Source organism: Penicillium citrinum (assembly GCF_028827155.1).
Source record: "Penicillium citrinum strain IBT 23319 chromosome Unknown utg000003l:1.0-4596430.0:1.0-4598250.0, whole genome shotgun sequence".
Classification (NCBI taxonomy): Eukaryota; Fungi; Ascomycota; class Eurotiomycetes; order Eurotiales; family Aspergillaceae; genus Penicillium; species Penicillium citrinum.
The window spans coordinates 3701918-3726428 of NW_026622688.1; the positions used below are offsets into that span (position 1 = coordinate 3701918).

The 24511-nt window shown below is 45.1% G+C and overlaps 13 protein-coding genes across 13 annotated transcripts; 5 read left to right on the forward strand and 8 right to left on the reverse strand.

Annotated features, from left to right (window-relative positions):
* Positions 1-132: 132 nt before the first annotated feature.
* Positions 133-393, forward strand: N7469_004616 (uncharacterized protein; the record flags this gene model as incomplete). The annotated part of the gene is made up of 1 exon (XM_056643536.1): positions 133-393. The coding sequence occupies one exon, from the start codon at positions 133-135 to the stop codon at positions 391-393; it is 261 nt and encodes an 86-aa protein (XP_056502948.1).
* Positions 394-614: 221 nt separating this feature from the next.
* N7469_004617 (uncharacterized protein) lies at positions 615-2108 on the reverse strand (the record flags this gene model as incomplete). The annotated part of the gene is made up of 1 exon (XM_056643537.1): positions 615-2108. The coding sequence occupies one exon, from the start codon at positions 2106-2108 to the stop codon at positions 615-617; it is 1494 nt and encodes a 497-aa protein (XP_056502949.1).
* Positions 2109-2499: 391 nt separating this feature from the next.
* On the forward strand, positions 2500-2736 carry N7469_004618 (uncharacterized protein; the record flags this gene model as incomplete). The annotated part of the gene is made up of 1 exon (XM_056643538.1): positions 2500-2736. One exon carries the CDS (start codon positions 2500-2502, stop codon positions 2734-2736), a length of 237 nt encoding a protein of 78 aa, XP_056502950.1.
* Positions 2737-2917: 181 nt separating this feature from the next.
* N7469_004619 (FAD-linked oxidoreductase) lies at positions 2918-4787 on the forward strand (the record flags this gene model as incomplete). The annotated part of the gene is made up of 4 exons (XM_056643539.1): positions 2918-3207; positions 3296-4440; positions 4493-4566; positions 4632-4787. The coding sequence occupies 4 exons, from the start codon at positions 2918-2920 to the stop codon at positions 4785-4787; spliced, it is 1665 nt and encodes a 554-aa protein (XP_056502951.1).
* A 522-nt stretch (positions 4788-5309) lies between these two features.
* N7469_004620 (uncharacterized protein) lies at positions 5310-6794 on the reverse strand (the record flags this gene model as incomplete). The annotated part of the gene is made up of 1 exon (XM_056643540.1): positions 5310-6794. One exon carries the CDS (start codon positions 6792-6794, stop codon positions 5310-5312), a length of 1485 nt encoding a protein of 494 aa, XP_056502952.1.
* A 591-nt stretch (positions 6795-7385) lies between these two features.
* N7469_004621 (cupin domain-containing protein) lies at positions 7386-8063 on the forward strand (the record flags this gene model as incomplete). The annotated part of the gene is made up of 1 exon (XM_056643541.1): positions 7386-8063. The coding sequence occupies one exon, from the start codon at positions 7386-7388 to the stop codon at positions 8061-8063; it is 678 nt and encodes a 225-aa protein (XP_056502953.1).
* A 764-nt stretch (positions 8064-8827) lies between these two features.
* On the reverse strand, positions 8828-9016 carry N7469_004622 (uncharacterized protein; the record flags this gene model as incomplete). The annotated part of the gene is made up of 1 exon (XM_056643542.1): positions 8828-9016. One exon carries the CDS (start codon positions 9014-9016, stop codon positions 8828-8830), a length of 189 nt encoding a protein of 62 aa, XP_056502954.1.
* A 1004-nt stretch (positions 9017-10020) lies between these two features.
* N7469_004623 (Zn(II)2Cys6 transcription factor) lies at positions 10021-11578 on the reverse strand (the record flags this gene model as incomplete). Its single annotated transcript, XM_056643543.1, has 3 exons — positions 10021-11142; positions 11205-11430; positions 11490-11578. 3 exons carry the CDS (start codon positions 11576-11578, stop codon positions 10021-10023), a joined length of 1437 nt encoding a protein of 478 aa, XP_056502955.1.
* A 542-nt stretch (positions 11579-12120) lies between these two features.
* N7469_004624 (zinc-dependent alcohol dehydrogenase family protein) lies at positions 12121-13228 on the reverse strand (the record flags this gene model as incomplete). Its single annotated transcript, XM_056643544.1, has 2 exons — positions 12121-12962; positions 13015-13228. 2 exons carry the CDS (start codon positions 13226-13228, stop codon positions 12121-12123), a joined length of 1056 nt encoding a protein of 351 aa, XP_056502956.1.
* A 3985-nt stretch (positions 13229-17213) lies between these two features.
* N7469_004625 (pyrroline-5-carboxylate reductase family protein) lies at positions 17214-18152 on the reverse strand (the record flags this gene model as incomplete). The annotated part of the gene is made up of 2 exons (XM_056643545.1): positions 17214-18055; positions 18107-18152. 2 exons carry the CDS (start codon positions 18150-18152, stop codon positions 17214-17216), a joined length of 888 nt encoding a protein of 295 aa, XP_056502957.1.
* Positions 18153-18608: 456 nt separating this feature from the next.
* On the reverse strand, positions 18609-19540 carry N7469_004626 (pyrroline-5-carboxylate reductase family protein; the record flags this gene model as incomplete). The annotated part of the gene is made up of 2 exons (XM_056643546.1): positions 18609-19435; positions 19498-19540. 2 exons carry the CDS (start codon positions 19538-19540, stop codon positions 18609-18611), a joined length of 870 nt encoding a protein of 289 aa, XP_056502958.1.
* A 730-nt stretch (positions 19541-20270) lies between these two features.
* On the reverse strand, positions 20271-22032 carry N7469_004627 (Aldehyde/histidinol dehydrogenase; the record flags this gene model as incomplete). The annotated part of the gene is made up of 2 exons (XM_056643547.1): positions 20271-21902; positions 21991-22032. The coding sequence occupies 2 exons, from the start codon at positions 22030-22032 to the stop codon at positions 20271-20273; spliced, it is 1674 nt and encodes a 557-aa protein (XP_056502959.1).
* A 1021-nt stretch (positions 22033-23053) lies between these two features.
* N7469_004628 (uncharacterized protein) lies at positions 23054-23402 on the forward strand (the record flags this gene model as incomplete). The annotated part of the gene is given in 2 exon segments (XM_056643548.1): positions 23054-23172; positions 23186-23402. 2 exon segments carry the CDS (start codon positions 23054-23056, stop codon positions 23400-23402), a joined length of 336 nt encoding a protein of 111 aa, XP_056502960.1.
* Between the last annotated feature and the right edge of the window lie 1109 nt (positions 23403-24511).

A 24511-nucleotide genomic window follows, 5' to 3' on the forward strand; every position in this document is an offset into this window, starting at 1 on the left:
CTAATCCGAGATATTACACATCATGTAAAACTGTCTGTTCAATCACCGCAAGATATCGTCGCTCTACATTCTGCATATTTGGAATCGCTCGTGGATCTCCTAACTTCATCAGCCTCTGAAGATTATAGCTTCATGCCCGAGTCGAGTTTTGGTATCAACATGGACTCTGCAGGAAGAGACGAAAGGAACTTTGATATATCGGCCTTCAATGTAGCGCATGACCTGTCTAATAGCGTTCCCACCAACAGCTATGATCCGCAACAGAATGATTCTATCTTGGGTATTACGAATGTCCCATTTCAAAGCTTGCACATGCAGAGTCTGGCTAATTTATTGGATGGATATCTTTTCTGGGATCTACCTGCTGCCTCGAGTGAATTTAATAAAAATTAAGTCTTCGCATGGAGTCGTTGAAGAATGTGGAAGTAGTAAATTACTGAATAGAGATTAACTTATCCACACTCACATCAATACTAACACTTTTCAAACATCTTCAGATTCTATATAAGGAAGGCCTGAGCTATCTAAGATATAATGATGTACAAAGTCGTTGGAATATCCCCCCATTTCTATTCATTTTGGTAGTATATGCTGGCAAAACCCGAGCCACTGCTCTAAGAATTATCTTCACACGAGAACATTCCTGATACTTTGCCCTCGTCGTATGACAACTTGACGTTCAGTACCGTTGCATATGTCCCACCGACAATTATGTAGACTCCTACAATAATCATCAAAATCGCTCCGTAGAGTGCGACCATCTCCTTGGACCCATCTTTCCATTTCCTCAAGGCAAGTGGCAGCCATTCCCTAATTGGGTAAGCCCTCTTCTCAATTCCAGGGTTATCATGGACTCTAGTTGGTTTCATGGCAATGAAGAAGAGAATCATAAGCCCTGGAAAAATGGCAGTAAAGACCGGATTCACTAGCGCACCGACCAAGCTCAAGAACTCATCGAAGAATGGAATTACCCCAACAATAACAAAAGCAATAGCTACTGTCACAGCCATTGATCCTACCCAGGTGACCCAGTGTGTGATCGTATTTGATTGAAGGTGGTGGGTGCCGCGCAGAATTCTGACAAACCAATACTTTGCAGCAACATGGCTCCATAAGATTGCTGTAATAACTAGACCGGGAAAGGCGATTCCGTATGCAATTTTCTTTATGAGAAGACCGGCTGAGCCGAGGGCTGGGCTTGAAAGATACTGGCCCACTTTCCCATATACTATAGATGCAATAGCAATGCATGTAGCAACAATGAATGATTGGCCGCAGATCAGAGCTCGTGTGAATAATTCGGACTTTTTCATCTCAGCGGATACAGAGAAAAAAGTCCCAGAAGCTCCTACAGCAAATAGCTGACTTGAGATAGCTGACATAGCCTTCGCGAAGTCGGTTTGCGGGAAAATGTGTATATCAAGGTTGATAGAAGTATTCGGGGTCGAGGGGGCGTCTGCTGGCCGATCTTGAGCTAAACACGCAATTGCTGTTATCCAAATAGCCACAATGATACCAGCAACTCCTGCCCAGCTAAGCCAAGAAACCTTTTCTAAAGACCGAAAAGCCGTTCCAAAGATGAAGGCAGCGATGCAGGTAACACCAACAAACAATTGTGTACAAGCTCCATGGTCCGATAATGCGTTCAGGCCAACTGAAGTCGTCAATAGACCAGCACCAGCGACAAGTGTGAGGTAAGTGTAGTATATAGCACCCATCACCTCCCTTGCCCCTTTCCCAAGTATCATTTCTGCAGCGTCACTGATACTGTGTATGTGTGGATAGTACTGCCGGGCATTTCCACTAACATAACCCGCAACTGTGGTCATGCAAGAAAGGAAAAGAAAACAAAGGATTCCGGGGACAAAACCCAATACGTGAAACGTCGAAGGGAGACTGAGTGCGCCGAGGCCAATTTGAAGCTTAGCAATGAGAATGGCTGCCCCTTGCCAGGTTAAGGAACGGAAATTAACGTCGGCATCTTCGGCAGTGAACAGGTCCTGCTGCATTGAGTTCTCGGTTTTGGGGTCATTGGTTGTGTTCATATTCTCGGGAGTACTGTGCTCGAGATGTGATGTTGTCTCGGTATCTTTGTTGATCCTGTACATTTTGAACGAGAAAATATACCAGGATAATATGTGGAGATAGACTGTATTGGGAGATAAGGGATTGACAGCATGAATCCCATGGGGTATACTCCGGCTAGAGGGCTATCTATCATCTCCTGTCCTTCGCTCGGCCCGGAATTTGTTCAACTTCCAAGCCGTCTATAGTTGTGGGGTGCCCTCGTATTGCAGCGTCTAACTCAAGATGGCAGAGGATCAGAAGGCTCGGCAATTACCCCACGACTTATCCCCAGACTCTTGTTCTAACCTCGCAAATTAATTTGCTGAGAACTGATGGCAAGTGGGTTCGCTCGGAACATTTGGGCTTTTTCCCGAGCGGGGAGGATTCCCTCCAACACGACTAATACGCAATTGTCAAGAAGCTGGATCCAACATGCTTACAGAATACGATGATAGACGAGTGAACCTCATTATCGTACCAATGAAAGATGTCTTCGGCATACTTGAACTTTGCACCGTCGATCCGACAAGACCTCTGCCGTCCGTTACGAAACCGACTTTGAGACTTCTCGACGGGCCGAGAAGAACGGGCCGAGATGCTTGGCATGGGGATGAACCTGGCATGAACATCGAATCAGCATTCTCACCAGATAAGTTCAGTTGGTCGTAAATAGTATACTGCGTGACGGTACTTGTTATATTGGGAATATCACTTGACCGGGCCGAGATATTTTCTCACTATGCCCTGAATTTTTATTCTAAAAGTGGATTTAGCACTGCTTCTGTCTGCGTCTTCTTGTCATTTTTCTATGGTGACTCTACCTTCGACCATCTCTTTTTCTAGTATCGCCATGTCCTCCCTCCCTTTGTTGAGTCGACGACTCCCACATTTGACAAGGCATCACCTCGTCCTAAGACAACATCCTTCTTACTCTCGATCTGTTTCAACACCAGCGCAGACCGATTTTCAAGGATATCGCACGCGCTTCGGTCATAACAAAACACGTTTTGTTGCAGGTGGCACGAGTCTGGCTATTTTGGGTCTGCTTTGTAGCGGTATTCGTGATGATGCCTCGCAGGACTGGCGTGATAGAAACGCACTATCAACTGTTCCATTGCCAAAGCTTGTTTCAGGATGGGTGTAAGTACTACCATTTGACAATCATTTTTGAAGCATTTGGATGTGTGACAAGAAACTATATCCAGACAGAAGACTGACACATTCGCAGAGCCTTTGCATTTTGTTCCTCTCCAACATGGGTCGACCTGAGCGAATCTCTTTACAACATTCTTTCGAGAATTCCGATCATTTCCTCCATTACCAACGCGGTTGTGATGCGCACATTCTTCAATCAGTTTCTTGGAGGTGAGACAACAACGGAATGTGGTCATAAGATTCAAGATCTGCGCAAGGGTGAAATCGGCACTCTATTGGGCTATAACATCGAAGCCGAACTTGACGGATCGAGCAAAAACTCTCAATTGATCCTCAACCAGACAGATCATGTTTTATCTTCAGTTGACTACCAAGCTCAATTAGCCAGAGATTTCTGGCCAAACAAAAACGCGGCAACTACTGGCGGTGATAATCGATGCTGGGTGCGAATCAAGATCACTGGATTACTCCCCAATCCGGTAGCTCTTTACCATGGTTCCCAGGCTATATTGAGAGCCAGGGAGGAAAAGGGTCTCGATAAAGACGTGCCTTACCCTGGATTACCCCATGATGGAGACTGGGAAGCCGCTATAAGTGGAAAAGAAGTTACTGAATCCGACCGTAAGGAGTTACTGAATCTTCGAGCGGTTTTGGAGAAGATTGCCAGCAAAGCACGGGACGGAAACGTACGTATTGTTATCGACGCTGAGCAGTCATGGTATCAGCCGGTGATTGATAGCCTCACCGACGAGCTTATGCAAAAATACAATACTCTAGACGGACCTCCCACCTGCATTGCTTCTTTCCAGGCATATCTTCGGAGATACCCTCAGCTGCTAGACCAACAAATCCAGCGTGCCGATGAGAAAGGGTATAAACTTCTCTTCAAGCAAGTTCGAGGCGCATATATGGTCACTGAGAGTGCTCGATGGAAGGAAGAAGGTCGCGAAGGACCAGGGCCAGTATGGGCTACCAAGGAAGAAACCGATGCGAGTTACAACTACGGAATCGAGAAGGCTATTTCTGCGATAGCAGATAAGATCCAATCTAGTGGACGGTCGAATATTAGCGCTGTTTTAGCCACCCACAACTCAATCAGTGTTGATCTTGGAATCAAACTACTTGAAAAGTACGGTTTAGCCACCCGCGACGCTGGAGGAGACCGACTTGTGCTCTCCAATGAAGCGGCGGGCAGCCTTGCATTTGCTCAGCTATACGGTAAGGTATCTTGGTTAATCTCAAATTGACACTATTGCTAATCAACTCATAGGAATGAAGGACGATCTTACAAACAAAATTGTTGGTTCTATCCGAGCACAGGACGGTTTCCCGCTGGTTGTCAAGGTGAGAAGCTCACCCTTATACCCACACTCTTTTGAACTTTTGCTAATTCTCCTCACCCACATCAGTCGATGAGCTACGGAGATCTCAAGGAATGTCTTCCATTCTTGGCTAGACGCGCCACTGAGAATAAGGCAATCCTCGAAGGAAGAGGAGGTGCAGCTGCTGAGCGAGCGCGGCTTGGGCGGGAGATTGGGCGACGCTTTTCGCCTTTCAAGCAATAGCCACTCAAATTGAGCCTCAGCTTGTTGTTATTATCTGATATCAGGGCCCGACGCCGTGTGTTTGTTCTGTACTATTTCTTTAATAAGAACATGTCAAATTTGCTATTAATTTCACGATTTCCCAGTGTAATTGTTTTCCCAAGAGTGATAACCTAAAAGTGAGAAACGAATAGCTTCCATTCTGATAAATTCGGGATCTAGCATAGTCATCTGAGATAGCAGAAACTCCAGGCTTCTGCAAAATCCCCAGAAAGGCCAAGGGTAGGATGATTGCTGTGTAGACTGTCTACAAATGTCGTATTGCAAGAATACTGTTAGTCGAAGATAGGCACTTTCAAAAGATGGAAAGTTCTACGGATATTATGGTGATGGAAAAAGGGCCAACATGGTCAGCCAATTAAGTATATTCCATGATGATGGAAATTGACAATCAAAATGCAGAGATGCGAAAGGACATTGTACACTGGGCGGTACAGCGTGCGAGCACGGAAGATATCCATCAAGCCAATACTAGCAGGGGGATCATGAGTTATCAGCACATGAGAAAGTACCAGAGATTTCCCCGTCGTCGTAGGCAGTTTTAATATTAAGAATGGTAGCGTAGGTGCCCCCAATAATAATAAAAAAGCCCGAGAATATCATGAACCATGCAATACAGAAGGCCACAGCCTCTTTCCGGCCCTTTTTGGCGGCATGAAAGGCACCGGAGAGCCAGTCCATTACGCTCGTAGAATCGTCGATGCCGGGACACCTCTCACCCTCCACAGCCTTCACGGGCTTCTTTGCAATAAAAAACAGTAACATGAATCCAGGAATAACATTGGTGAAAACGGGATTGAAAAGGGCACCGACTAGGCTCAGAAAGTTGTCAAAGAATGGCACGACACTGACTATTATGAAGCCAAAGACAATGGTGAAAAGGTTAGAAGAGCTCCACACAGCCCAATGTTGAAATGTGCTTGACTGTAAATGCCGAGTACCGCGAAGGATCCTCACAAAGGCGTATTTTGCTGCAATGTGGCTATAAAGAATAGCAGTTACTAACAATCCTGGGAAGGCTATACCATAGGCTATCTTTTTGATCAAGATACCTGCTGAGCCTAGAGCTGGACTGGCGATATACTGGCCAACCTTGCTGTACATTATCGAGGCGATGGCGATATTTGTTGCTATAATAAAAGCTTGTCCACAGAGCAGTGATCGGGTAAATAACTGAGGTTGTTTCATCTCTGCTGAGATCGAAAAGAATATACCGGATCCACCGACTGCAAAAAGCTGATTGGCGATTGCAGCCATTGCCGTAGAAAACGTTGTTTGTGGAAGAACGCGGATATCACGATCAAATGGGCCAGTTGCCGGTGCCTCAGCAGGTCGATCCTGTGTCAAGCATGCGATAGCAACGATCCAGATGGAGAAGATAATACCGGCAACACCAACCCAACTGATCCACGACACCTTTTCTAGGGATCTGAATCCTGTCCCAACCAGAAAGGTGGCTGCACATGTCACTGCTAAGAAGACCATGGTACATGTTCCATGATCAGACAAAGTGTTGAGGGCGACAGATACAGTAAGCATAGCAGCACCGGCCACCAATGTCACGTAAATATAATAAATGACTCCGATAAATTCGCGACCTGTCTTGCCGAACAGCAACTCAGCCGCATCCCCAATGCTGTACATGTACGGGTAATACTGTCTAGCAGTCCCGCAGATGTAGCCAGCAAATGTACATATCAACCCTAAAAGCAGGAAACAAATAACGCCCGGCACGAATCCTAAAACATGGAATGTCGAAGGGAGGCCGAGTGCACCGAGTCCAATTTGAAATTTGGTGACTAGAATGACAGCACCCTGCCATGAAACCCCTCGGAAATTGACATCGCCGTTTTCGATTTCGAATAAGTCCCCGGGTGCCTGTGTTGCAGACTTCTGAGACTTGGTCCGAGTCATTGCATTTATGTCCGACTCGTATTCATGTACTTTGGCTTCTTCGGAATCGCCCATTATAGAAGACTGTCGATATATAGACAGCGAGCAGAAAATGCTGGCCGTTAGTACTTCATCTCGAAACGCCGAAAACAGTGAGAATACAGTGCACTATTTATACTCTATGTTAACTGGCCTCATTGCCCCTTTCTGGATATGTCATCTCGGGCCGGATCTGGGGTCTGGGGTAGTAAACATGCATTACGCGGGGAAATGGAGCTAGTACCTACGTCAGAAGTATCCCTGTCATCTGGCCAATTCTAGACAGATAAGATAGATATCTTTGCTGTTATTCGAGTGAGACAGGATGTGAGTTTTACTGATTGTCCCGTGCTGGTTTCTGGTGCGTTCTCGGACGTCTATCCGAGGGCTTTACGATGAGGCGGTGCTGATCCATTACTTGACGCGTCGGATAGACATCCGAGGTGGTTTCTCCGAACATACTGCTTGCAGTTACTATAGGAATACTTCAAAGTATCGGATAACCATGAAAATATCGCTGGGTAGTGTTTCTTATCTTTGGGATCTTCCTTCAAGTATACTAGTCAGCTTTGAGCAACATTATCTTATCTACATCTATCACGGCCCAGCAGCTTGGAAGTCGGCAATATGGTCATTGAAGTGAACGAATACCACTTATTCCCAACCAATCTCATTCCCAATTCCCCGAGACCATTGCTTCATTACAGAAATGTCTTAGCGAAGAGAGAAAATACTTCTCAATGTGACCCAGGCGAGGTCTGGGACATGTTTACTGGCAACGAATGGAATGTGCACTGGATTTTCCGCTACAGTGATACACAATTATCCCATTACCATTCCAAAGCACATGAATGTATGGCTGTACTTTCTGGAACGGCTAACATCCGTTTCGGTGTCGCCGACACTTCAGCAGATATGGATGACAATACTTACGGCTCGGCATGGGAACGTGGAGGCGTCATCTTAGAAGCAAGGGCCGGTGATGTGTTCATAATACCGGCTGGAGTGGCCCACAAAACGTTCAATACGAAGCCCGAAGCCGATTTTGCTCTGTTATCGCCGGGGAAGGGACATGGTATTGAGGCCAGTGATCCAAAGAAGGCGCTCTCGGAGGTGAAACTAGACGGATTTACCATGATGGGAGCTTACAATGGTGGTGACTGGGACTTTATAGCGAGGGGAGGGAACTATGAGAAGGTTTGGGCAGTTCCTAAGCCAAAATATGATCCTGTGTTTGGAAGTGATGAGCAAGGACTTCGCAGAAGGTGGCAAGGAGGTGAACACGAGCCTAAGGCTCGTCTCTGAAGTGGTAACGATTCTTCAATTTACAATCTGTCTCTGATTTCATCGGGATATGTACACCTCAAAGTCGTGGGATACCAAATTTTATTCATATCTGTGTTAAGCAGTATCACTCACTTGCTATTAATCCCAGCTCTGTCAGTCATCCGCCAAGATAATCATCCCATCTATATTAAAACAAACGACGCAAAGGCTATTTGAAGATTTACTGTCGGGAGTTTGTGGAAAGCTTATTTGAGGCAATCAGGACTTCCCATGATGATAAAGTCCAGCATATTATCGATATTGTGCGGTCGGGACCATCAATAGCCAGTGTGGGAAATGAGGTGGCTCTGATTCTTGCAGAAAACTGTTTACTTCGAGCTGCATAATATAGTATGCCTAATTGCCATGGCTGCACCGTTTATTTCACCATTCAACGCATCTGATCCTCACAAAGGCTTGTCACCTACTTATATACAAATTGGTGGACTTGACCAACTGCGTTATGATAGCTTGATTTATGAAAAGTCTTTTGAGGTAGAATAGCGTTCGAACAAAGCTTGATAACTATCTGTAGTTGACGCACGCTGGCTGGGCAATCTTTGCAGATGGAAAAAGCCCAAAAAATCTAGGGCATGACGCTTTAATGGCAATAGAATGGCTCCTGAGTGAGATTTGAAAAGTGCGGTTAGCTTCATTGCCACAGTCTTCACGAAGCCCAGCTGTGCGAAAATCTCTTTAATCACTCACACAGTACTTCCCCTGGAAGTTAAATCTGTTTCTTCTTAGTCTTCCTGTCGATTTCGGGTCTCAGTTCCGTGTGCAAGCAGTTTTGACAGATACCAAGTGACACGTACCCCATCATACCTCTTCTGTATATTCCATTTCTCGTAATATGGCAGCAGCCACTTCTGTCGTTCCTCATATGTCTCGCCCTCAAGCTCCTCTGATCTCTGCCGCTCCCTCTGTTCCATATGCCCAGTGGAAAAACATCGCCCACATGCCGGGGTATTGTTCCCTCCGAATATATCCGGAGTGTAATACCCCCCAGAGAGATCCGCCTCAAAACCCCATCCCAGACAATAATAACAAACCACGACCTTCTCTGTCATTTGAAGTCTGAGAAAAAAAAGAAGATGTGGGTTGACTTGAGCGATCGAATCGTCGTGGAGTAAGACGCTTAGAACAAGTCTGCGTACTGAAATGTGTAAAGACAAGAGATCGATGCGGCCGGGAGCCTTTTTTGGATCCATTAACTGTAATTTGATGTTTGGAATGTTTGCATCAAATCTTCCGACTCGGGAGCCAAAATGAAATTTGTTGGTGTCGGAGCAATTGGAGTTATGTAAGCATGCGGTGGAGTCGCCATAAACTCGGATAAGGAGAAAGGAGGTCACCCCCCATATAAATTACTATGGGGTGGTACTTAGTAGAACTTCAGACTAGACAATATCAATTTGGTTGAATGCACCCTTGTTTTACACCGCCTATCGTAGCTCTAACAGTTGGTGATCTTGGATCACGTGTTTGGCTCACTCAGCTTTGTCTCCGTTCTCTTCTCCTTTCTTCTTTCTGTTCTCCATATTTGGATTTCTATTTTTTTATACAATGGTCCAAAAAGGATACAGTATCAGCTGCAAGCGGCCGGGATCAAGCTGCCGAGACGGGATCCGCGGTTGTGCCGAAGTAAATGCCGACGAAAGGAAACCGGACAGCAGTGGATCACATGAATTCCATGAGATGCAGATAATCACAAATAACTGAACATTAGATTTGTTAGTCTATTCACTTTCGTCTTTTTAATGGCAGCGATGCGAGGTCGAAATTGTTGGGGCGCTGGTACTAAGCTAACTAGGCGGTTAGTCGCGTATTGGCGCATGGCAGGGTTGTTTGTATAATGAAAAGTCTGTTATCCTGTATATCCTTAAAAATATTTTTGTGTGATAAATTAATTCGAAAACCGTGTGAATGCTAGATTTCACGTCAAAAGAAGCACTCCTCCTTGTTGATCGATAATGTCTTTCCAATCCAGTTCAGAGTAATCAGCCGTGCCTTGAGAAGCCTTTCGCTGCTCCCATACACATTTAAGCACTTCTAGAGATTGATATATATTTCGAAAGTGGCGCTTGTGTAGCATAAGTTCCAGTCGCGAACGAATGATGCTCACATGGGAATGATCTGTGGCCTCGCCACCCGCTATGAAAAGAGGAAAGAGAAGAGCCGATTCAACGATTGCACTTGAAGGAATTCCATCTGTATGCTGTAACACTTTCAATACTTCATTTTGAATCTTGGAATGCAAATCACGTATAGGATGTTCACATTGGACCCCGAGAGAATTTCTGTGGGATCTGAGTTCGCGAAGTGCTCGGCGGTAGAGGTAGATTAGAGCACTACTGCGATAGGTGTATGCCAGTGACTCCAGGGATAGGTTTGTTCCTGGTGGACATTCCCAGGTTTGCAGCCTTCGCTCAATCGAACTAAAGCGTCCGGACTCTCGTTTTGGCAAGCTGTTGGACAGTAGATAATCGGCGACTAGCTCCAGTGGCTCTAGACAGCTGATGTCTGATATAATCAGTAATACTCCAAAGGCAACACCAAGGTAAGTGTCTATCACATCTGCGATATCTTGTAGGTAACAGCTCGGGATCAGCGGCGGCTTTCCCAAGGTCACGCTACCCAAGATATCATGATAAGCAAAGTTACGTAAGATCCATTGTCCTTCAGTGCTCTGTTTCAATGCATCGGGCCCCCATCTCCGCAAAGTTCCTGTAGATTCTGGACATTGTGTAGACATGATAATATTCTTGGTGCCAATAAGGTGACTATACCATTGTGTATGGTATCCTAGACATACTTCGGATGTCATGATGACAAGGCTGGTTGCGGCATTAACCTCGCTAGATGGAATAGCTTGAGAGGAGAGAGACATAGCCAGTGATCCGAGAGCAGTTGATCGCGCCTCTAGAGCGGTTGTTCGATAACGGCTGTCATGAGATGCCAAGTGTCCAGCTGACCAGGCGACTAAGGCATCTGCTAGTGCCGGGGATTCCAAGGTCATTGGCAAAAATGCTGCGCCAACGTTTAGCTCGCATAACGTCTCAAAGGTTCGATGTTGGAAGACAGCATACCAGAGAGAAAACAATTATTTTGCTCGCTTACTGTTAGCAATTGAGATAAAACAGTGACGTAAAATTTCATGGCAGCGCGGCGTCTAAATTTGTCAGCCGTGCCATCCACTTGGGAATTCTCCCATTGAAATACAGCGGGCATCGTTGGGGTTGAAGCAGTAGGGAGCACTTGACGAGTTGGTTCGCGAACACATTCAAGATTCAGGCGCTTGCAGTCCCCACAGATAGGAATGGTGTTGAGAGTACATTTCTTGCGTCTGGCCGTGGTTTTAGCTAAGACTTCTTCATGACATAACCACAAGATACGATTACTTACCTGTAGCGACAGGTTAAGCAACCTGTCTTGTCGTGCTTTGAGCCGTTGCGACGTCTCACGTTTCCCGTCCGTTCTACGGGTCCCGACATGTGTTTTGAAGTTTTGAACACTATTGGAGGTTACTAAACAGACCAATACGCATTGTTCTGTGTGGATTCAGACGCACCTACACTTTGGAGAAACAGACTCCGAGGAAGACTTGATGCGGTTATCGGAGGTGAGGATATCTTTGGTGGACTAACCATCCGCCAAGATTAGTCATATCTATGCGGGGAATTGCTATAGACACTCGGCCGACTATCAATTACACACTTTTTTTAAAGGATGGGGAATTTAGATATTGGTATATGCATAAGGCAATACAACACTGGTCCAGCCTCTTTATCTTGTTTTATTGGTAATAAGCTAGAAAGGTATACGGGACTTAACAATTTCTACCGGTGTACCTTTACATATTCTCGGAATCTGCAGGCATTTTGCTTGGAATGCTTGTATTCTCCCACGAAATGGCTTTATCCAGCTTAAGTAGAAAATTGTAGCATCTGAGCCTGTAGAATGCTTCGAGTAACGACAGTCTTGACATACTAGTACCATAGTAAGCTAGTATGTTATTCTTACCATCGGCTGACAACTATGGCACTCGAATAACAACCTTTCCAATATGCGCCGAGCTCCACAGGTAATCATATCCTTCTCTCACATTCTCAAAGTCGAAAATCCGATCAATGACAGGTCGGATCGAATTGACCTCAAAGCAACCAAGCATCTCCTGTAATTGCTCCCGGGAACCAACAACAACCCCCCGAAGAGTGCATATTCGATCTAACACCGAAAATGCGGCGTCCGGCCCTCGAAGCTGCTTTCCAGTACCTAGTGGATCGGGGTTCGTGATATGTCCCATACAATGGATAATTCCGTGCATTGCAATTGCATCAAATGATTGTTGCAAGGTGAGAGTTCCTCCAATTTCAATGATATGGTCGGCCCCCCGACCGTTTGTGATCCTTTTCACCTCCACTGCCCAATCAGGAGTTTTCTGATAATTAATAGTGTGAGTTGCACCAAGTTTTCTGGCTTTAACTAATTTTTCATCAGAGGAGGATGTTACAATGGTCGTTGCTCCAGCCGCATGGGCAATTTGCAGACCGAACGTCGAAACTCCTCCAGTGCCTTGCAAAAGAACAGTCTGGCCTGGTTGCAAGGGAACTGATCCATAGAGAGAATTCCAGGCAGTGAGGGCAGCACACGGGAGGCATGAAGCTTCTTCGAAGGACAGATAGTCCGGAATACGAACAATTCCAGTCTGAGGGAAAATGAAGTACTCGCCAAGAAGACCTTGGATTTCACCTCCTAGCTGCGTCAGGAGTGTTTGAGGAGTAAGTCGGCCAGCTATGTGATCTTGCGTAAAATTTGCAAGGACTCTGTCACCGGGCTTCCACTGTGAAACTCCTTCACCAACCTCTTCAACAATACCTATTGACAAGTTAAAGAAACGTCATGTTATTGTCAGGAACTAGAAACCTACCTGCACCATCACTTCCAGGCACGAGCGCCTCAGGGCCAGGAAACGGATATGTCCCAATGGCTATGATTCCGTCTCTCCAGTTGAGGGAGACTGCCTTGATTCGTACCAAGACCTGACCGAACTTAGGTGAAATTTTTGGGACTTCTCGCAAAACCAGGCTATCAAAGCCCTCCTTTTCTGGAAGATAGTATTGCTTGAAAGTTGTGTGAGACATTTTATGAAAGTTAGAGATTTAATTTCTTTAATCAAGTTGTTCTATTACAGGAGGTAGTTCAACGGCCATTTATAATCAGCGCATCATTCATTTCGAGAAAATAATCCTTGAGATCACTCCGATTCGCCTTGTCGTAGATACGCCATTTACGCCGGCCAGTCGAAAGTGGAAACTTGATTGGTGTGTTCATGGAGCCACGACCCACTTATTAGGCCTTGAACTTAAAGAACTCCAAGACACGCCATTTACGCGGGCGCGACGAAAACTTATTCGATAGAAGCGCGATCGAAGCAAGCTTAAACCCGAGAAAATGTCGCACGAAAACAACGGACTTTGCGGGCAGACGTAAGATTATGCATCCAATTTCGATGGTCACGATAGATGGTTCAGCTACACGATGATGACAACTTGAATAAGAGGGAGAGAATGGTCATTTTAAGATAGTAAGTTTCTATTTGCTATATATTTGCTATAAGATGTACAACATAAAAAGGATAGAGCTCCGCACGCTATCGTAGATTTGCAATATTGTAGCGTAATATCGTAATCGCAGCGTAGCGTAGAAGACAACTTTTTGCGCTACAATAATGCGTGTCGTAGCGTAGCTTACAAACTTTTACGCTTCTTACAGTGGCACCGCTAAAGTCTGTGACCTCCTTGTTGACCGCTTTTGTCTCCGCCTTCCTAGGATTGACTAGTATTCACCTTAAGCAGTATAGTCGTAGTACATCACTTCTACTTTGGGCAAAAACTAATCTATCTTAAGAAGGCGGTCAACAAAGGGGTCACAGACTTTAGCGGTGCCACTGTATTGCAGATCGTAGCGTAAGTAACAGTGTATTTACGTTGCAATAACGGAAAAGTGCTCTGCGCTACGTTTTTATCGTACGATATGCCAAGCCTGACAGTCACGGGACCATGGTCATGTGCCAGCACGGGGTTCTGACCAATCTGATAGCTCCATTTGCGACAACGATACCGGGAGCGTGGTGAAGAGACTTTGTCTATGTGAAAATGACTGTCGGAATTATTTCTAAGTGTACATAGATTCATACTAGAAGACTAGTCAGTAAATATGCTCTGTCCAGATGGATTTTTTTTATGTAGGCACCTGAATTGCATTGTTTCAATCTTGCCCTCAGAATAAGGGGAAAAGGTTTTATTTAGATTGAAAATGAAATCCTCACAGCTGTACACTAGGTAGTCCACATTGCCTGGGAATAAAAAAGTAGAAGACCCTTTGTGGTAAACTATATATTTGGTACTCCTCTTCAAACGCTCACTCAGTCTTCAGCCTGAGAGGCTGCAGCCTGCGGCCCGACTAGGTAGTTACAATGACTTGAAGCCTACTTGCAGTACTCAGCGAAAGCCATCTTTTGATTTGAAAAGTCTAGAGTCTAGTCTCTTGACTTGGGAGTGAAATAGATGAAACCGAGAAGTCTTCAATTCACCAGTGTGCATAGCTCCCAAATAGGCTCTTATGCTGAATACAAAATTCTTATGCTAGATAACTCCACGTGCCGCAACTCCAAAGCTCATGATGTCCACTAGGAGTCTTTCCCGAAAAATCCAATCCAAAAAAAGATGGACAAGACGTTTCAGATTCACATTAAGCTGCCGTGCAGCGTCCAAAAAATGTTGCCCAAATAATCTAGTTCGGACTTCCGCAAACAGGCCGTGTCGTTTCCATTAGATATCAGAGTGTTTAACAGATGATATGCAAGCCCGTAAAATCGACAATTGATATTTTGCGGACGAAGTAAGGAGAAAAGAGTGAGAAAGAAGGTCGCAGTAAACAAGCATTCCGGGTCGAATGGGAGAAAGGTATCTATCTTCTTGTTAACTTCCACAGACAACAAGAAACGAGATAAGTGAGATATACTCAGCAGGTCGTGCTTTTCCAGTGCAACCAAAATGGAAATGATGTTACTCGCTGACTTGGCGGCAGATTCAAGAAACGTTCGCAGTGGCTGAGGGAGAGGATCTAAATCCGCTGTCGGGGATATTGATTTCATCTTGTCCAGAATGACAGAAAAAAGGATAGATCTTGCATTAAGAACAATACACTAGATGATATTAGTACAGAAATTACCAGCAATCTCAAATCTTTTGCCACTTACCTCATTATATGCCAGTATGAGTGACGCGAAAGCTCTGAATAACTCCCCTTTCGACTCAGCGAAGTGGTCAAGATTGACTTTCTCGAGCTTTTCACCAATCGATGCAATATTTCGTAACTGCAATTGAATCTTGGGCCCGTAACCAAGAGATGAATTTTCGTCTACTGTTTTCTCCTCTGTGTATGCCAATGTCAGTTCAGCAACCCTCGATATCGGACAACACAATTCGAAGTGACTCAATTTACCATGTAGAATTTCAGTACGCAGACAAGCGAGCCTGAAATATATAGTCAACATTGAATCGCTGTTTCCAAATTCCTCGACATGTACTTGTGACTTGAATGGTCGCGGTAAATTTGTTGTGCTTGAGTAATTTTCGCTCAGGATGCAAAGCGTGATCCAAGCGGTTCGAGACCTTTCATGATCGCGTTTGATTGTTGCAGAGTCTGATGAGTCCTGACGGAAGTTCCGAGAATTTGCAAACCTCCATGCGGTTTTGATCTAATGGTCGTATTAATAGATCAATGTGAGTATCGCGTTACATGATAAAGAAGAATAGGTAGAATTATCACATACATATACAGAAGACTGTGCCCATTCCTTCAAACACTGATAATATAGAGCAATTGAGCACCATACTTCAACCGCAGTCATTGGATCCTCAGAACATGCTCGAGCGCCAGGAAGCAATGACAATGCTCTTTCGAAATAGCATGACCGTGAGGAAGTTCTCGTGGAGTCATTGCTATCATTTTCGAAAGCCGTCCCAAATGCCAAGATCAAATAATATTGGCATTTCCAAAGTCGAGAAGGTTGTTCCTCGTCTTCCCAGTTAGAATGAAACCGATATAATCCTTGTAGAAAGAAACTTTCATCAAAAAGATGATATAATCGTGCTGTATGAAGTTTCACAAGTCTGGAGGTTGCGATTGCATCTTCCATCAAGGGGATTGATCCTATTTCCAAGATATCGACTATATTTGAAGTTGCGAATGTCGACCTTTGAATCTTAAGTTTTGATTCAAGAGGAACAAGGGTGGACGAGAACTTTTCGTTGAATAGTTGTACCAGTTTGCGAATGGAATATTGGCTAAACGAGTCATCGAGGAGATCATCTGAGCAGGTTTTTACTGCGACAACTTCAGTTAGATCTCTCTCGCACAATCTTTGAAATGGAAGCTCACGTTTTTTTGTTTGATAGCTCTTTTTTTCGGTCGTTGCTCAAGTCTTTCACCTCGGAAAAGCCTGTCGGCCCAGCTTTCACCTTCCGCCTCGTATTCAGAGACTCCATCCTAATGAAAAAACTTGCTCTCAATGAACAAGACAGCTCATTTGTCCGAAGCTAATGAATACTCATGCTTTTGATTATATGACGTCTCCGAGCTGATTCAAACCTGTCACTCGGTCAGGTATCCGAGCTTACCCCGGAAAATAGGCAACTTTGCATCGGATAGGTGCTCCGACACAACCAAATGGAATCAGGCAAAGTGTGCCCAAGTTCTTTCTCAGCCTTGTATGCAGGGTTCTCGAATCAAGTTATGCCATACTAACTGGTCCGCTTATGACTATTTCGTAATGTTCATTTTAATTCTATTGGTTAAAATGAACACTGCGAAGCCCTGCACATCAGTATTGCGGTGATTGGCAGCCCCCTCGCTACGCAAAAAGGAGAATTTGAAGAGCACCACGAGCAAAACATTCAAATTTAAATCATATTGCATCTATCATTCGGGTGATTACATGTGATTCAGCTACATATAGATTGACTCGGATTGATAGTAATCTTAAGATAGACTGGAGGACACGTCGTCCCTGGCTATGCCTCATGCATCTGTGTAAATATGACGAGAAAGCTTTCCTTCATTTCACTCGCTGTTGTAATCCTTTGCTCTGGCCATCGCTATCGAGGAAGTCTTCTCTATAATCTCAGAAAGTTGGCTATTCTCCAAATTCGAGATCGTCTGGCCAGTGATGCTACCAGGGGCAGACAGTGACCATTTTAATTCCTCGGGCGACTTTCCGGATAGCATCAAGCTAGCCATTCCGCGAAAGCATTGAGATGCTATAGCAATAGCCCGATCCTGTGGGACACCTTCAGAAACGGCCTTCTGAGAGATCTTTTGCGCTGCCAAGGTGAGAAGTGCGTTCGAGAATGCACTCATTCCAGTCGCGGCGTCAAAATAGTCACTGGTAACAGGGAAAACCTTTCCAAGCTGGTTAAAAATCCATGTCCCTAATTCTATAACTTCCTTCTCTTTGGCACTTCCTGTTTCTGTGATGAGAGTTGCCGACTCATGTACTTGGGCTCCCATTGTTGGCATTGCGCGAACGATTCGGAGATCATCCGCTTGATTTGTTGAAGAGCCATCTGAGTTTCCATTGATAATTTGCGCGATGTCGGATCGTCTAGTCCGTGCAAGGATGCTAATAATTGATTTGTTTCGAAGAGCTTCTCTCATCTTGGAATCACCGAGGACCTCGTGGGTCTTTTCCGGTGGGAATGCAAACAATACAGCATCGGCGTTGTTGACTGCTTCCACATTTCGTCCACAAAGGAAGCTCCCTGGACTCATTCTGCCATCGAATGATTCTTGAAGTCGCTTCTGTGCATTCTGATCATTCAATGCTACCGTTACTTTTGAGATAGGACTGCGAGGCTGACTGATGGCCGGTAATATGGCACCAAGTAGAGCACTGCCGATATGGCCTTGACATATACTTTAGCAATAATTAACATTCAATCCACTGGACAACTCACCACAGCCGAGGAAGGCTAAATGGGCCGGTCGACCGGAAATTGCCATTTTGAAATGGGGATAGATCGAACGGTAGAGTGGATGGGAAGAAATTGCGAAAAGACTCGTGAAAGGTCCTACGAAAGACGGTTGAGAGATTCTAGAGTACACTGAAATAGCTTGAACATGAACTTTTGCTGGTAATCGAAGTGACTTATATATGATTGGGGTAACTTTACTTGACCTGCAGGTCGCATTTTGTTGCCTCCGAGTCGGAGGAGCTGCCCGAGGACACCCCCGAGGGACCAACTGGCGTGTAAGTAACAACTAAGTAACAAGTGGAGTACTGCCTGCATCGGATATACGTTGAATGAGATTCGATTCGTACAATAGTTGCCTTCAAAACACAAATTCTATACACGGGAAATATTTTTCTGTCTATCCGAGGCTACTGGGTTTAGGTATTTGACAAATTTCGTAGATTCTAACTTTACTCCAATGAACTATATACTATGTAGTACATGCCTAAGATGATGACATACTCTTCGACTTCGCAGCAGCAGCCAAAATAGCCGTGGTAAACGCCGAACGAGCACCAAGCTTCTCCAGCTCCAAAAGAGCCCGAATCGAGCAGCCACCAGGAGAAGCAATCTTCTCCCGTAAAACACCGGGATGATCACCAGCAGGCACCAATCTCATCATTCCAATAGCGCTGTTCACAACCAAATTCTGCACCTCCGGCCTTCTAACACCCTCCGCAACAGCTGCATCTAATAGTCCATCAATTGCGAGGAGAAGTAACGAACCCGCGCACCCGACTAGTACAGCACAGATATCAAAGGATCCCTCTGGCATCTCATAGGCTTCTCCAACTTGACTGAAAATCCAAGAAGCAATCTCCACATTCTCCTTGCTAGTCCCGACACTTGATGTGTAAAGTGTTACAGCTTCGCGGATTTTCGCAGCCATGTTAGGCATGGCGCGAACGGCTTGGACGGACGATTTCTCGGAGTTTTGTCCTCCAAGAATCAAACGGTCCACTTCGGCAGTGGTGATACCTGCCATAATGCTGACGATGAACTTTCCACGTAATCCTTCTTTGAAGCCTGGCACCGCGAAAACTTCGCTCCGCTTGATTGGCTTCATTGCCAGCAACACCACATCTGCGTCTTGAACTGCGCGTACATTCTCTTCCTTGGTAAGGACCGTGAGTCGCTGCAGGTTCGCCTGCAAGGTTTCTTCGATGCGTTTCTTGGATGGTACTGTTCCGACGGTGACGGTAAGATGCTTTACACCGTGGTCGCCACTCCTCGGTTCTAGCATGCCGGCAGCAATGGCAGTCCCGAGGGTGCCTGTTCAAATAATGCTCAATCAGTGAAACTGTCAAATTTGGGATAATTAAAAGGTTTCTTACCGCAGCCAATGATGGTAACTCGTAATTCTTTGTTGATTCCCATTTTTGAAATATTTAATGTCCAGGGCACCTATGAAAATGCTTCTTGTTGTGATAATCATCAAATCCCGAGTCTTATATAGATACAAGGGTGGTATTCTTTAAAAAAAAAGAAAGTAATAGAATCCCCAAAGAAAAAAACATCCACAACCCCGCATCCAAAGAGGGTCTCCATATTCGAGTACGTTGGTATACACATCTCGGTCCGAGCGTGTGGGGGGGGGGTATCTGTAGCCTTAGCCTGCAAGACTGTCGGAACACTCATCCGACTGGAGGTATCTACAGTGCATACTTTCCGAATTTGATGGCAACAGGACAAGTTTGGCCCCTGTGGAGCGAATTGCTTTCCCGGTTTCGGTATCTTTATGATGTATGACATCGGGATGGGTTCAGGTGAATGCTTGTGGAAGAAATGAACTGGACGCCAATAGTTAGCTGAAAAGTGATGATGGGATGGTTGAAGCTGGTACCTGCGTTTCTTGTGTCTAACCTCTACCACTACAATGGAAGAAAGGGATATTTCAAAATAATTGTAGAAAATAGCTAGAAGTATAATAGATAATGCATCTACAGACTCTGTAATTTCACAGGTTTTTACTTTGACATACACCAAATTCAATTAGTACACGAAAGCTGCTTATGCTGATTGACGTGAATTTAGGAAAGAGTGAAATCTTGTTTTCTTTACTAGTAGTACTATCTACATTCTGTAGCAATACAACGAAACAATTCATTTACTCTGGAACATGACAAACGCCCAGAGTTGCGCTGTTGCTCACATAGGAATCCTTGACACAACGCAGACTCGAAAATCTCAGCAGAACATTGACGGAATTGGCCTTGTCATTTGTTCCACTGGATCGAGCTCCTCCAAATGGATGCGCACCAATGACCGCACCAGTGCTCTTGTCGTTAATGCAAAACATTCCAACCGAGTCCCGAAGTTGCTGGTCCGCAATTTTCACAGCTTCCCTATCGCGAGCAAAGACGGAACCGGCCAATCCATACTCAGAGGTAGTATCGATAACCTTGCAGATATCCTCGAAGCTAGAAGGAGTGCTGTCATCGTAAACCTGGACCGCAAATAAAGGTCCGAAGAGCTCCTTTGTCATGAGATCCGATGTAGCACTGTTCTCTGGATTCTTCAATTCAAAGATCGCTGGCTGGACGAAGAAGCCCTTCTTGCCATCATTATTGCCACCGTAGATCAAGGTGTGGCCTTCATTTTGAGCATTTTGAACAAATTGCTTGAATCTTTTAAATGAATTTTCCGACACCATCGGACCCAACGGATGATGCAGCTGTTTGACATCATCTCCATGGGTCATTTTCTCTGCTTCTCTAATTAGAGCCTTCTTCAAGACACCTTTATCCCACAAAGATTTAGGAACAACGAGACGAGACATGGCGCTACACTTCTGGCCCTGGAATTCGTATGCGGAGCGGATAGCGGCAGAGGCTATCCAGTCAATATCATCTTTGCATGAATTGTGGATTAGATGGAAATTCTTGCCGCCACTCTCGCCTACAATTCGAGGGAGATTTTTGTAGATGTTTGTATTGGTACCAATCTGGGTCCAGAGCGATTTTAGTACGCTCGATGATCCAGTATAATGAAGTCCAGCAAAGTGCGGGCTAGCCAGCACTGGTTCGACAATCTTGGTTGGATCTGCTTGTGGTAGGAATTGCACAACACCCTTAGGAAGCCCAGCCTCTTCCATGATCTGGTAAAGAATATAATTGGACAGGACCGCCATGGGTGAAGGCTTCCAAAGGATCACATTCCCCAATATGGCGGGAGTGAAGGCGATATGAGCTCCGAGGGCCGTGAAATTGAATGGCGAAACGGCAAACACAAAGCCTTCCAGAGGTCGGTAGTCAATCTTACTAGTCGATGAATCGTATTGTTTGATAGGCTGTTGGTCATACAGCTGAGCGCAGAAATAGATGTGGAAATTGAGGGTATCGATGACCTCGGCGATGCAGTCACCATCGGCTTGTCCACATGTCTTTCCTTGACCGATCATCGTAGCTGCCATCAGTTTCCAGCGATATTTAGGACTCTCAACTAATTTGGCAGCTGTGCGATAGACGGCCGCTCTGTCTTTGAAAGACATATTAGACCACTTCTTTCTCGCCTCTAGTGCACCGGGTATGGCCTTTGTCTTGATATCTTCCGCGTTCACTTCATGATATTCGGCGAGTGGGGTTCCATATCGATTCCAAGGGTTCAGTTGGGTGCTTTTGCGGCCGGAGTAGATGCGCTCGCCGTTGATGATACTGGGGATCTCGGTGACGGTTCTCTCAAGCTCCGCTAGGGCTGCTTTCAAAAGTTTTCTCTCTTCAGATCCGGGTGCATAAGAAAGCTAGGATACAGTTAGCCATCTTTGTCAATTCTCACTCTTCAACTCTGTAATTTTCTTCAAACTGATTCAAATCGTGTTGGGTACGTACCGAGTTTGCACTTCCTGGCTCTGGATATTGAGCAGTCGGCATTTTGGTTGTGAGATTAATCGTTCTAGTGTAGAGTAAATATCTGTATAACTAAATTGAAAACTTCAACATTCAAACAATTGAAGGAGAGGATTTATTAATTTGAGGAATTGGAGAATTGTCTCGGGCCGACTCTATTAAAGCCCTGAGGGGATAAGTGGAGCCATCCCCATATCCAACGTCGATGCTCCAGCCGGTGACACGGAGTCGCTATCCGAATATCCTGATTTGAATCATGGATAGCTATTTCTGATCGGACCGAGTAGCTGGTGTATGTAGTCCGTTGTGTCGTAATCTTCCGACGGTCTTTGGGCTATCCGGGGTTTTTTATTCCAATTCTGTCTCAGCAACGGATTTAGTTGGAGTCAGCCGATCGACACGGTTGCCACTACTATGTGGTATTCCCGAGAAATCACCACCACCACTGCAATCACTACTGTAATACTCCTGACCTGACTACACTTTCTATTGCGGCTAGGCTGCATTATGTGCACCCCAGGTCTCATCTTTCTATTTCTCATCTGCCCATTCATCCTTTCTTTCTTTCTTCAAACTTAGTATCGGGTATCTAATGCATTTGTTTTTTTCTTTTTAATCTGGCACATATTATATAATACTAAATTTTGTTCTATTTTTCTGAGTTTCCGACTGGATTATTTATATTTCTAAATATTCGAGCCGACAGCGAGAATTTTCTTTTTCTTCGATCTGAACAAATAATTTTATTGCTGAATTACCGCTAACAGTCGAATTTTTTTTATCAGCTACAATATCGGATTCCGAAAAAAGATTTTTATTCCGCAGAACTGCAAAATTGTTACGCGGTGCAAACTGGTCACTGTAAGCTGATCCCTCGTGGTCCTAATACGTACCTCAAGTCTACCATCTCGCAACCGTACCGTTGCTTTGTGAAGCCTTATGGACCCCGCAATCACTTACGCGCCTCGGCAAAGGCTTGCGAACTCTCCATCTTCTTTTCACTTTTGCGCGCTGTATAGCTCACCAAAAGGGACAAAACAACAACATGGGGGCCAACGCAACATTTACAACAGTTCAGGATGAAGCTGCTCGTCAACCCTGCGAAAGGACAAGCGCAGGAGAACTACTTTTATCTAGAACACGTGCGTTCTGGAGTCGAGAGACGTTAGTATGTCAGGAGTGAAGTTGGGATGGATGCTGACCAGAGTTTTCATGGTTTTATTGGATCCACAATCGTGAATCTACTTGCCTTTGCCCCTCCCGCCGTTTACAGCACCCTGAGTAAGCTATGGGTCGCCAAGTTGAGCTCCAGCGAGGTAGTCACAACTGATGTATACACATATATCGGGATCATTGTTGAGGTCTTGAATGATGGTATTCCTCGCTCTGCATGACCGATTATTGGGGACAAATCATCACGAAGCCTGCACTCACGGCTTAACCTGCCCTGGACCATGATCATTGTCTGTGCAGCACAAGGTCTTCTGATGACCGTTATTTTTCTTGCAACTTCAACCAAGCTTGCAGCCGCCTTTGTCCCGGCTGAAGTTCGACATGCCTCACTTGCCTACGTACGCTGGTCCTCCATCCAAGACCTGACATCTGCCACCGAAGCGGCGATCTCTTCGTCAACCAGAGCGCTGGATAGACCAGACGTCCCTTTGATAACCAGTGCGAGCAAGTTTTTGATCAATATCGTGCTAGACTTCTTACTGATATCGACGTTCCGCGTTAGAAAAGTTATGCCAACATTGTAACACAGGCTATTATTCGACTAATTTGCGACATATTATCGGTGATAGTAGGCCTCTTACACTTTCTTTGTGTGGTTACAAGGCGTAAGAGAAGAGAAGCTGATGGCCACGAAAAATTGAAAATAAACCTCTATACACTGACAACGTTAGTTCGGCCAAGTTTATACACGTTCGCCGAATCGGTGATCAGGAATTCCATTTATTTATGGCTTGTCAACAGAATAGTTCAGCTTGGAGATCTCTATGCTACGGCCTGGGGAGTTTTCACCACCATCCGCTGGGGGCTTGTAATGATCCCTGTTCAGGCTCTTGAAGCCTCAACTTTGGCTTTTGTCGGGCATAACTGGGGTCATTTTCGAGTAACACAGCAGATAGAATACCCTCAAGCTACCAGAGCGGAGATTTTTGGTATGTTTGAAGCTCACAAGCTCTGGAAAAGCTATTAACATTCTGAAAGCAATTATTCGACCAGCCTTCTTATCCTGCGGTATTGTACTGGCTTTCGAAACTGTCGTGTGTATTAAATTATCTATCCATGGAATACAGTCCTTCGCTCTTTACTTATCTGGTTCGAGCGACGTGGCGGCTGTCACCCAAAAAATGTGGAAGGTAACTTTTCCCAGGGACAATAAAGTTTCCTTCTCGTTGGCTTACGTATTACAGGCCATTGACTGGGCCTACATTTTTTATGGAGTGAAATACCAGCTCGGAGCTGTTTTACTTGCAGCTTCACCTCGGTGGTATCTATA